The 11,717-nt window shown below is 37.7% G+C and overlaps 1 protein-coding gene across 1 annotated transcript in view; it reads right to left on the bottom strand.

Moving 5' to 3' along the window:
- Positions 1–6,083: 6,083 nt before the first annotated feature.
- Positions 6,084–11,717, bottom strand: part of LOC308642277 (ras and EF-hand domain-containing protein-like) — a 72,536-nt gene continuing 66,902 nt past the window's right edge. The window contains exon 17 of the mRNA XM_081281125.1: positions 6,084–6,703. Coding sequence (XP_081137251.1) covers positions 6,604–6,703 — 100 coding nt within the window. The 3' untranslated portion in view covers positions 6,084–6,603. The remainder of the gene's footprint in view (positions 6,704–11,717) is intronic.

The following is an 11,717-nucleotide window of genomic DNA, read 5'->3' as shown; positions in this document are numbered from 1 at the left end:
TCTTTCCGCTTGGCTAGTCATATACCTCAGGGAAAAGTCTTTGGAAGATAGAGGTATCAGCATTCTGAAATCTTGGTGGGAAATCTGAACATTAGTCCTGATCACACAGAATATCTGTTTCCACACTAACTTCCCTGCTTTTAGAATAGTAACAATAAGCCATGCCTGGCATCCATCCCTCAACCTAGAAGCCTTATTTTACTAAATGTAGAAAACAAATCTCCAGACATTGGTCAGGCCAATGGCAGCATAGCATGGGACATTACTTAAGGATGGAACTGCTTCTCAAACTGCTCTTACCCCATATACCCCTGCCACACCAGTCCCCGAGGTGCCTACCATCTGCCTGTTCCTGAACCTTTTGTGAAATCCATGATGGAAATATAGATCATTCTCAACTCTCCCCCAGTACTGGCTTGGAAGTCAGCTTTCTTAGGTTTGTTAACTCGCTTTCCAATATCTATCTGCTTTCCAGCTTTACTATTCAGTGCTATTTTCTTCTGTCCTTGTAAGTTGATATCTTTAAGAGAAAAAAATTCATTTGACTCTAGTTATAATGAAGTTTCTGAGTTAAAAAAAAAAAAGCATGGTATATTATCTCACCCCAGAAAACATTTAATATATATGAAACTTAACCAGACTATCATCAATTCTATGTACAGCATGCCCTTCTGTAGACATTTTGCTGCTAGATTTATTTTAGTTTCACTTATAAGTTTTATATTTTGAAAGCTTTATATTTTTTCTTTCTTCCTCAGTCAACCCCACAGTGATAAGAGGGGTAAGTGAGTTAGGCTGGTTTCAGAGCCATACAGCATATTCCTACAAGGGACACATTTTACTTACCGTCAACACATTTGATAGTCAAGAACTGCTGGCCACGAGCACTCTTTTTCTTTTTGACATTTATCTTGCTAATGTATAAAACAACATTTGTTATGCACTGTGCTTTTTTTGTTGGAGCCTCAAGAGGACTAGATTAGGAACTAGAGGCCAGGGATAGAGTAAGCAGGACAAAGCAGGAGGACTCACCTTGACTTCCCACAGTGAGCTGCCAGGTGGGATGGAGAAGACAATACCACCAAGGCAAGACTGGAGTTGTGATTTCTACATGGGAATTCTCACCTGAGTATGCTCTGCAGCTTAACATAATATGTTTCTCACCCAGGGTAGGGCTTCTTAATTTGGGCTCCTGGGCCCACTAGATCTATGAATAGAAATCTATATTTCTATCTTGGGAAAAAAATACATGTTCACTGAATTCCATCTGACATATAGCATTTCATTTAATAAGAGTGATGGCAACAAACTCCAAGCCTGTGAGTATGTCATCAACAGAAATCACCGATATTTACTGTTCACATTAAAATGCTGCAAATGTCTCAAAATACCATGTACCTTCATCGTGTCAAAATTATGGTGGCTATGAGACCTAGCACCAGATCTTGTCATTTAATGTGCCAATAAAACAGCACAAACACTACTATTTTCACAAAAAAAAAATTAAAATAAAGTCGGGCACAATAGTGCAGGCTCAGAGGCCTGCAAAGGAGGATCATGAATCCAAGGTAGGCCTAGGCAATTGAGCAGGACCCTGTCCCAAAAATAAAAAATTAAAAGGTTCTGCCGCTATAACTCAGAGGCAGAACACGCTTTGTTCAATTCCCAGTACCGAAATGTGTGTGTGTTTGAATGTACGACATATGTGTATATATTTTAGATATATGTATACACTGTTTATATATTATATATATTTATATGTAATATGTTTATATATTTCATATAGATAATACATAATACTTTGGGAATCATCTTTCAGTAATTGTTTTCCTTTTTAATGTAAGCATTTTATTTTGTTCACTTAAAAACATGATTCTGAGGGGTTTCTGTGCTTTAAAGAGGTCCGTGGTATAGAAAACCTAAGACCCTGATCTAGAGAAACTGGAAGTCAGTTTGAGATGTGCATCCAGGAGAAAGTCTACTCCACTAAAACTTAAAGGGAGACAGAAGTCATTCAACATGCCACGTACTCAATTGAACTGATCATTACAAGTCAGTCAGATAAAGTGCTGTGATGGACATGGTGGGCAGATCTGCATGGAGAAGCAGATCCAGCTCATACTTGAGGTCAGACACTGCTGCCAGAGGAAGTCGCAGCTGATTTGAGTTGTGTAGCAGCTGGGTGGGCAGGCTCAAGAGGACAGTGGTGTTTCTTCTAGGCAGGAAGCACACCTTGTGTAAAGGGCAGGAGGTAAGTCAGTATGGTGTGTCTGAAGAAGTTTCCTGTGCTTGAATGTAGACTCGAGGGTGGAAAAAGGACAAAAGAAATAGAATGTGAATCTTCTCTTTTTTTATCTTCTTTATGAGTTCACAATTTTTTGCTGATCTTCCAACAGAATGCTATCTTGTTGGCAGTCTGTCTTATCCACTATGGATCCCACTGTCTAGAATACTATTTAGGAAATCGTTGAAATCAATAAATATCAGGTTCAGTGAGTGTTAACTGAATAAGTGAGCCTTAGATATCATGTTAAGAAGTTTTGGGATATTATCTAAAGAGTAAAATGTCTGTTTCTGTTTCTGCATAAAATCTGTGGCAGATTAAAAAATATTTATTTTGCCTTATTTACCCTGTCCATTCTTGATAATCAGTATGGCTTGGATTGTGAATGTCCCCCAGAGGCCCATGTGTTAGTTCCCAGTTTGTAATGCTCTTGGGACATGGTAGAAATTTTAAGCGGGGGGTGGGGGGGTGGTGGCTAATTCTAAGTCTTCTGGTTACTTAGGGGAATGCCCTTGAAAGGGACATTGGGACTCTTGACTCCTCCTCTTTCTGCTTCCCTGCCATGATGTGTGCCCTAATGTTCTGCTTCACCTCAGGACCTACCAACCATGGACTCTGAAACCATGAATCAAAATAAACCTTTCCTTTTTTTAAAGCTGACTATCTCAGGCACTTTTTTACAGTAATGGGAATCTGATTAACACATAATCTATTCAATAATTGGTACTATTAAAGTTCTAAGCACTGTGCCCACTGAATAGTGGTAACAGCAAAATGGCTAAGAACAGGCAGCATAAGTCTTACTTAAATAAATGAAAGGTCAATAAGGACATTAAGAAGTGAGAACAAACAGCCTCATTTTAGTTTGGGGGTCCAGAAAAACCTTCCTGGAGGATTTAGCTAGGCAGAGAGAGGAAGTGACTGTCAGACCAAAGGCTGAGCCCTCAAAGGTCATGAGGATGCCAGAGCCTATTCTTAAATAGTTCTACAAAAGCCTCACTACTCCTGACTGCCTTGCCCTACACTGGTCTACCTGCTGCCCTGTTGGTCAAGATGTCAGGGCTATGTCACAGCACCAAATACCGGGCAGTCATTCTGTTCTCCAACCAGCCAGGCTTGACATAGCCAGAACAGATGGGTTGTACAGGTACTGGCTCATGCAGACACATCTTGCAATTAAAAACTGCTTCAAGAGTATCTGCAGTAAAGCTGAAGGGAGCAGCCAATAGGTCAAAAGAAGCACACTTTATTGAATTTACAAGGCACAAAATATTTGTAGTTCCTTAGATATTTGCATTGCTATAAAATTATACTTTATGGTATAATTATTAATGGCTTGAAGAGAAATAAACAGTATAAACGAAATATGGCCCAAACCATGAAAATGTAAACCATATAAATCAAAATCATAAGACAATTATTCAATTCTCAGAGGCCTACTTAATATATACATATGAAATTTCTTACACACACATACAATAAAAGCCCACAAAAACCATCACTCTGAAGCCAATCACTGTATAAATATGAAAATAAATCTTTATCTTTAACCTCAATTTTATCTTCAGCAGGAGGGTTGTGTGGCTTGGATTTATGCAAATCACATATAGTATTAAATAATCAAATGTCACATACATCATATAAAACAGCAAGTGGAAAAAATAAATTATGGAAATGTACAGGGCTTAAATTTAGCAGTGAAAAATGCTTCCTTATCCAACATTATTTTCCATAATGAAATTAAAATATTATCCAATGTGTCAGTGTATATAAAAAAGGAGTATAGTATGATTATGCTTGTAAAATCTCTCAAAGGAGAAACAGAGACAAGATAAGTTACATCCATAGGAATATTAAAACCTGCCAAATTAAGTCTAAGTTAAAAACATTAAATATTCTTGTCTTTGTTGAAAATATATACCATAAATTGGAGAACAACTTCACAAAACAAAAATTGGGGTAAACAATGATGATCACCAGCAAGGAATCCTTCTTTTTAAAGTAGCTTTCTTTAAACAACATTGCTAACCAGAGATAAAAGTCTATTATTTGGATTACACTGCCTAAACATGTATAGTGCTCTGATAGTTGAAGATGACTGGTTTGCCCCTCAAAGTCTCCTAAGTAATCTCCTAATCAATTTGGGTGTGCTGGCAGCATGATCCAGAGGCAAAGATCAAGATAAGACTTCTATATTAAAGGTACATTCTTATTTACAGGAATAATGTTGTAAGACAAATAAAAAGAGACACTTTGAAGGAAATAAATAGATGTAATACAATAACATGTATACTAACAACATTGAACAATAAAACTCAAATGAGTGCCTTATTTATCAACACATGTCCAACCAACCTCATTGGGGTCTATAGACACCACTGAGGCACAGCAACCGTAAAACTTTCATTTCACCATACCATGTGCAGCAAAAATAACAACCACTCACCCCACCTCCCCACCCCCATTTATTTTGACAATTCCCCACAAGCAAGGCCCTATAATCAGAAATGGAATCTTTCTCTGGGACCGAAAACCATAAAGTGTTAAAACATGAATTCATGGTAGAGTTACTGAGGATTCAACTTCCCAGCAAAAATACAAAAAGCTTTGAAATGTTTTGGCAAGCTTTAAGAGCTTAAAAATTAAGGAATTTAAAGTTTGACCATAAAAAAATTCATAAATAGGAAAATGATTGCTACATATAATTATTTTAACTTAACAAAAAGAAATGTTTTTAATATACAATAAATAACAGCTATTATTTAGGTTTTTCAACAAGATACTTGGAGCCTGGATCTAGAGGCACTAAGATAAGTTCAAATCTCTTGCTGGGAGCAACTTAATTGGCTCACATCATTAAAAGCCAGGTCCACACTTGGGCCTGATATTGCCTCCCTTGGCTCTTAGAGATGTTTTAGTAGGGAAGCCTGGAGACCCCACAGATTCTGGAAGGAGAGCAAGACTGAACAGGTCATTGGTGGGGAAGAGTCAGATGTTATGTTAAACAAAGGACTTCAGCTCACCATTCTCTATGGCAATTCCTCTTTTATAGATTTTTTCCCCCCAAAACCATGCATACTGCTTCTTTTATTCTTCATTATTTAAGAAAGTTAATGCTTGAAAGTAGGGAGTTAGGGGATTTGTATTATATTGCAGATTATATCCTAAACCATGGGAAGGTTTGAAATAGCATGAATATTTTCATTTGGTAAAACATTAAATCATTGTAAGTGTTCATATAATTTAATGAGATAAAATTCAAATACCACAAAATCAATTCATTCACAGTATAAAATTCAGTGGTTTTAGTATATTCAATAAGTTATGCAACAATTACTATAATTTTAATTCAATTTCACTCTTGAAAGAAACCCCATACCCATTAGCAGTCACTCCCAGTTCTCCTTTCCTCAGTCTCTGGTAACCACTGGCTGGTGTACATTTTAAATGAAGAGGGACAGCTTTTCTGGGCTCTGTACTTTCAGTAGTATGTGGCTTTACATGTTTTCATTAAAATTTTTCATACTGAATTCAAACTGCGGACTTTGTAACTCTTCTAAAGATTACAAAGTACAGTTCTTTCTATATACAAGTTTTTTTCAAACATTTTTTTATATATAAAAAAATAGATATCTCTGTTTCCACTGAAGCCTAAAATGGAACCATTTTTTTTCTCATTTTTAAATTCTGTTCTCATTTCAGAAGTAAGAAAATCAATATTTAAATATTTAGAAAGTAGAAACAACCAGAGCCCTTATTAACTGTGGGTCATCGTGTTCTCCTTCCTGCTGCCTACAGTGCTACAGCATCTGAGAGGTACTACAAGGCTTTGGAGGCCAGCTGCTGCTTTTACAGAGAGGGCACACACAGATCTAAGGTGCTGATGACATGCCCAAGATCACAAAGCTAGTTAGCAGGGAAGCTAGGATAAGAACCTGCTCATACTAGTGTCTAGCATCAAATATTTTCAGTAAACATGGTCATAGGTTAACTACAAAGTCAACTACCTCATCAATCTAGTAATGTGAGTTTCTTCTGTAGCTTGGATTTAAGCATGTGATCTTTTTTTTAATACCACATTGAAAACATTTAAGTGTTATCTAAGACTCTGTAATGACCAAAGGGCCCAAATTGTTCATCTAGATACAGCAAAGAAGAGTTGAGATTTCAGGGGGACCCAAGAGACAGTTCAGATAGCCCATGCTGTTAACTCTCCGTAGGACAGTGTCAGTAGGGTGAATCACCTTAATAGAAACCAAACTAGTCACAAAATTCAGTACTTTGGAAATGAAGTGTACATCAGTTGAAGATGTCGGAGTTTAACCATTGCAGCAGTTCTTCATCTGTGTTGACTTTTTGGTCCCAGCCAGATTGGTGATGGATTTGCTGTCATCCTCGTCAGTCCTTTTTTTTACTTCCCTAGGTGTAGGCAAGGGGGAGAGGGTTACTGAGGTACAAACTTAGCCACACAAATGGCTCTGTAGAAAAAAAGCATAGCAATTCTGAATGTTTGCATGAGTCACTAGACACTTCTAAATTCTTCCTAGTGTCCTCCACTTACCTATTCTTCAAAGAAACCTATTAATTTATTGTGCCCCACTTTATATATGAAGAAATGAAGGTAGAAAGAGGTTAAGAAACTTATATTAGGATTGATCAAATTATGTTATGTGCAAATATAAACATGGCATAATGAAGTCTACTATTTAATGATAATGTACCAATTAAAAAAAAAAAGAATTTTCTCTTAGTTCACACAAATGGAGAAGTGGAATTCAAACTACACAGGCTGGCTCTAGTGCCGGTATTCTGAGCACCAGGATGCACACAGACACACCCTGCCTCTCGTCTTTCCTGAAATTTCAGGATGCTGTATCATCTGCCACATGCACAGTTCACTCCTTAACACTCTGGAGTGTGGCTTCCATCCACAAGTAATGATTTGCTGACCAAAACAAAGCAATGACAGTTTTAGAACCATTATTTAATGACACTGAATAATGAACAGTTAAAATCCAGGAAAAAAAATATCTTCCTTTTGTTTCTTCCTAAGTTTCTCAATAGAAGCAACACTGATAAAATATGTACCACTTTCCAGTATCTTCTGAAAGCTCCCTAAGGAAGTGTCCTTCCACGTGTAACTCCCACAAAATATAAAGACCCTGCATCCCACTATAGATGAGATGAATAACTATTTCTGTGGGTGAGATGAGTGTGACTGCTTATCTTCAAGATGGCATCAATAATTCTGCCAAACAAATGGCTCTGCAGAAAAAAAGCATAGCAATTCTGAATGTTTGCATGAGCCACTAGACACTTCTAAATTCTTCCTGGTGTCCACTTACCTATTCTTCAAAAGAAACCTATTAATTTATTGTGTGCCTTTTTATATATGAAGAAACGAAGGATTCAATGCCTGGTGCTCCCCAAGAAGAGGTGTAGCTGTGCCTACCCCAACATTCCTGTCAGGGCTGACTCTTGGTGACTCTGACCAATAGAACATTAAGGAAATGATGCGCTGGACTTCCAAACCCAGGTATTAATAATCTCAGTCACTTTAGCCACTTCCCGCTTAGTGCTTTGGGCTGCCATTTAAGAAGTACTAGATTCCTTAATGGAGAGAGGCCACCAGAGTGCCATGAAGAATGAGATGCTACATGGAGAGAAGCCACGAGGAGGAACACCCTGTTTGCAGATATCCAGCCAAAGCCATAGCCTCTAGACCCATCTCTCTGCAAATACATAAAACAACCAAGAATGGCAGTAGAGGAATCTTCTAGCCAAGATCAGCAATCTCTGGTGATTGTAATAAATAAAAAAATAGTTTTTGCTTAAGTTGAGTAACTTTGGGGATGGTTTATTATGGAGTGTTTAATGGAAACTACTAGGAATCTTTTCAATAAAGTAAGGTTGTTTAATAGACATACAATGTGGTCCATATGTCATTTCAAATTTTTTTGGTAGTTACATTAAAAAATTTAAAAATAAATAGGGGAAATTACTTTTATTAATAGATTACTAATAATTTAACACTATAGAAAAAATATTTTTAGCATGAAATCAATAATAATATAACTGAGATATGTTATACTTTTTGTACTTTCTTCAAATTCAGTATATATAATACATACAGGAAAACTCAATTTGAATCAGCCACATTTCAAGCAACTAATGGCTACCAAATTAGCCAATGCAGCTATAGAAGGTTCCGATGTGTTCTATTGTGGTTTGGATTCAAGTGTTCCCACAAAATGCCTGTTTGGTAGTGAAATGATTGGATTGTGAGAGCTATGCCTTAATCAACCCATCTTAGTTTGAATGACTGAGTGGAAACTATAGGTGGGGCATGGTTACAGGTTGTGGATCCATGAAGGCATGCCCTAGAAGGGTTTATCTTTCCTGCAGCCCCTTCCTCTTTCTCTCTCTCTTTTTTTCTGGCTGCCATGAATGGATCTGCCTCCCTCTTCCATTGCCCCTTCCATGATGTTCTGCCTAATCTGGAGAAAAGGAGTTGGTCCACCATGAACTAAACATTTCTCTGAAACCATCAACCAAAATGAACTCTCCCTCCTCTAAGTTGCTCTTGTCAAGTATTTTGGTCACTAATTGGTACCAAGAGTGGGGTTATTGCTGTGACCAACCTGACCATGTGATTCAGAAGCCTTTTGAAATGGTTTGCAAGAGGAGTTTCGCCAAGTTTGGAAATGAAGACTAGAAAGGCATTAAAATGTTTAGAGTGTAATGAGCAATCCTACTGTGAGCTCAGAAAATCACAATGTCAATAGGAATGGAGATAGTCAAGACTGTGTTCATGAAGTCAAAGAGGGGAATGGGAACTCTATTGGAAACTGGACTAGAAATCCTTTGTGTTACATCCTGGCAAAGAAATTTTCTGCATTTTGTTTATGTCCCAAGAGTTTGTGTGAGGCTAAATTTAAAAGTGGTGGACCAATTAATCTGGTAGAATAAATTTCAAGGCAGCACAGCATTCAAGCAGTGGCATGCATGGGTTTTACTTCTTGCAGCTTTCAGCCAGGTTTACTGTGAGAATCAGGAACAGAAAGCAGAGCTAAATAATTTTCAAAATTTGCAATTTGGCCAGGAAAGTGAATGTAACTCTGGAACCAAAGAGATTATAAAGGTTATAGTTCCTAAAGATGTGATAAGTACTTTGAAAAGAGACAATAGGAAAGATGGCTTGAGGGTATCTCAAGAATTTGTAAGACTATACCATTTCAGACTCAAGAATAAAGAAGGGAAAATTCCTTTGAGAAAAAAAAACACAGGGAACCCTATTTGCACAGAGGGCCCTAGAAAGTTGACACTGTGAGGACAATGCCCAAAGCTGTGAAGGTGAAGCAAAAGCAGGAATAGAAACAATAAGAAGTAAAATATGTCAGTAACATGAACTGTCTGTGCACCCCCACACACACAAAAAAAAGCTGGCTGTGGAGACAGTCAAGCCAAGAGAGAACCAATGTGCACTTCAATCTGTAAGACAAATGTGTGGGGCTTTCCTAGCCCTTTGAAGAGCACATCTTACTACCACATGTCCTACAGGCAATATGTGGAGTTATGGGGCCTGTCTGCCAGACTAGGTGTCAGTCTTATTTGGGTACCATTCCTGCATTACATGCCCCAATTCCTCCTTTTGAAATGGGAATGTTACTCTTTGCCACTGTATATTAGATATAGGTATCTTGCTTTTGATTTTTATGGGGCTGACAGCCAAGAGTTTGCCCTGTGTCTCAAATGAGACTTTGGAGTTGGAATTTTGGGCAATGCTAGAACTAGTAAGACTACGGGAACACATAGAGATGAATTAAATACACTATGCATTGTGAAGTGGATAGAGCTTTTGGGGTCCAGGGATGGAATGTTATGGTTTAGATAGGAGGTATCTCCAAAAAGCTCCTGTGTCAGTATAGGAATATTCAAATATGAAATGACTGGATGGTGATTGTTGTCATTGTGTGAGTCTACCCTAGTCTAAATGGACTAACTGGATGGCAACTGTGGGCAGGTGGGCTATGGCTGGAGGAGGTGGGTCCCTGGGGATGTGCCCTGGAATGGTTGATCTTTCTTGCAGCCCCTTTCTCTTTTTCTCTCTGCTTTCTGGCCACTACAAGGTGCACAGTGTTGCTCTTCCATGCCCTCCCACAGTAACATTCTGCCTCACCTTGGGTCCAGAGCAATGGGCTATTATGGACTAAACCTCTGAAATTGTGAATCCAAATATATTTTTCCTCCTTTAAATTGTTCTTGTTGGTTATTTTGGTTGCAGTGACAAAAAGATGACTAACACAGTAACCTTTGAAAGTCACTTATGAGTCAAAAACTACATATCTCAGCAGAAAAAAATTAACAAATAAAAAAAATGGAAAGTAATTATTTCTGTAGGCCAGCTAAAAAGTGCTAGGATACATGTTTTTACATTTTTCTTATTTAGCAGACACCATGCACACATACCCACACCCATACACACCCTGACAGGTGAGACATGAGTATTATCTCACAGATGAGAAAACAAAGTCTCAGAAAAAGAAATTGAATGCACAAATCCACCCCCAATTCCCCAAGAGACAGTCTACACTTCTGTGCTCTCGAATTCTCAGAATATATATTATTTATGCTATTACATCTGTGGAAATTTATTAGAGACAAAAGAAATTAATGCAATTTCCAAATACAAACTCTTTGCCAAGTGCATAAAAGTTGAGATATAAAAGAACTTTGCCAAAAATGGACACAAAGTTTGCTGTGTCTACAAACAGTACTATTCACTTTGGGAAAAGGGTATTCAACTAGAAATGCAGGTAAGATCAGGTCATGAAGGCCTATCAGTCACATGATGAGCATCTCTTTATATTTATATTGTTTTATATTTATATATGACTTTATATTATAAGTAGTATACTAATGTGGGATTATAAACTAAAGAGTAAATATTAATTGAATTTTTATTTATAAAGAGTACACTAATTACCAAGTAGAGAATGAACTCATATTGAAGAAAATCTGAGGCATAAACACCTGGACTAAACAAGGTAGGAAATGCAGAGAGAGGGAGAGACAAAGAGAGATGCAGGAATTCAACAGAAATTACACCAATGTCATTAATCCACAGGGCTTAGAACCCACTGGGGATAGGTGATAAAGCAAGAAAAGAAGGGAAAGGAATCAAGATTGAGCCCGGGTGACTAGGTTTTAATTATGATATTGGCAGACTCTTTAGAAAGAGAACCCAGGATGAAGAACAAGTTTAAAGGACTCTTAGTCCACTATGATTGCTAGACACCACGTCATTGTGCCTATGGAACTTACAGCTGAGGGTTCAGGACATGCTTATGGCATTTTAAAATGAAATGGGTAAAAAAACAGAAACTGGAAGTCACTAGTTTGAAACGGTTTCAGAGGCCAGGGGCATGGAAGA

The sequence above is a fragment of the Spermophilus citellus genome (genome assembly GCF_964194105.1).
Source record: "Spermophilus citellus genome assembly, chromosome: 2".
NCBI classification, from domain to species: Eukaryota; Metazoa; Chordata; class Mammalia; order Rodentia; family Sciuridae; genus Spermophilus; species Spermophilus citellus.
The sequence above is the reverse complement of the archived record's forward strand: the minus strand, read 5'-3'. Positions and strand labels throughout refer to the sequence as shown.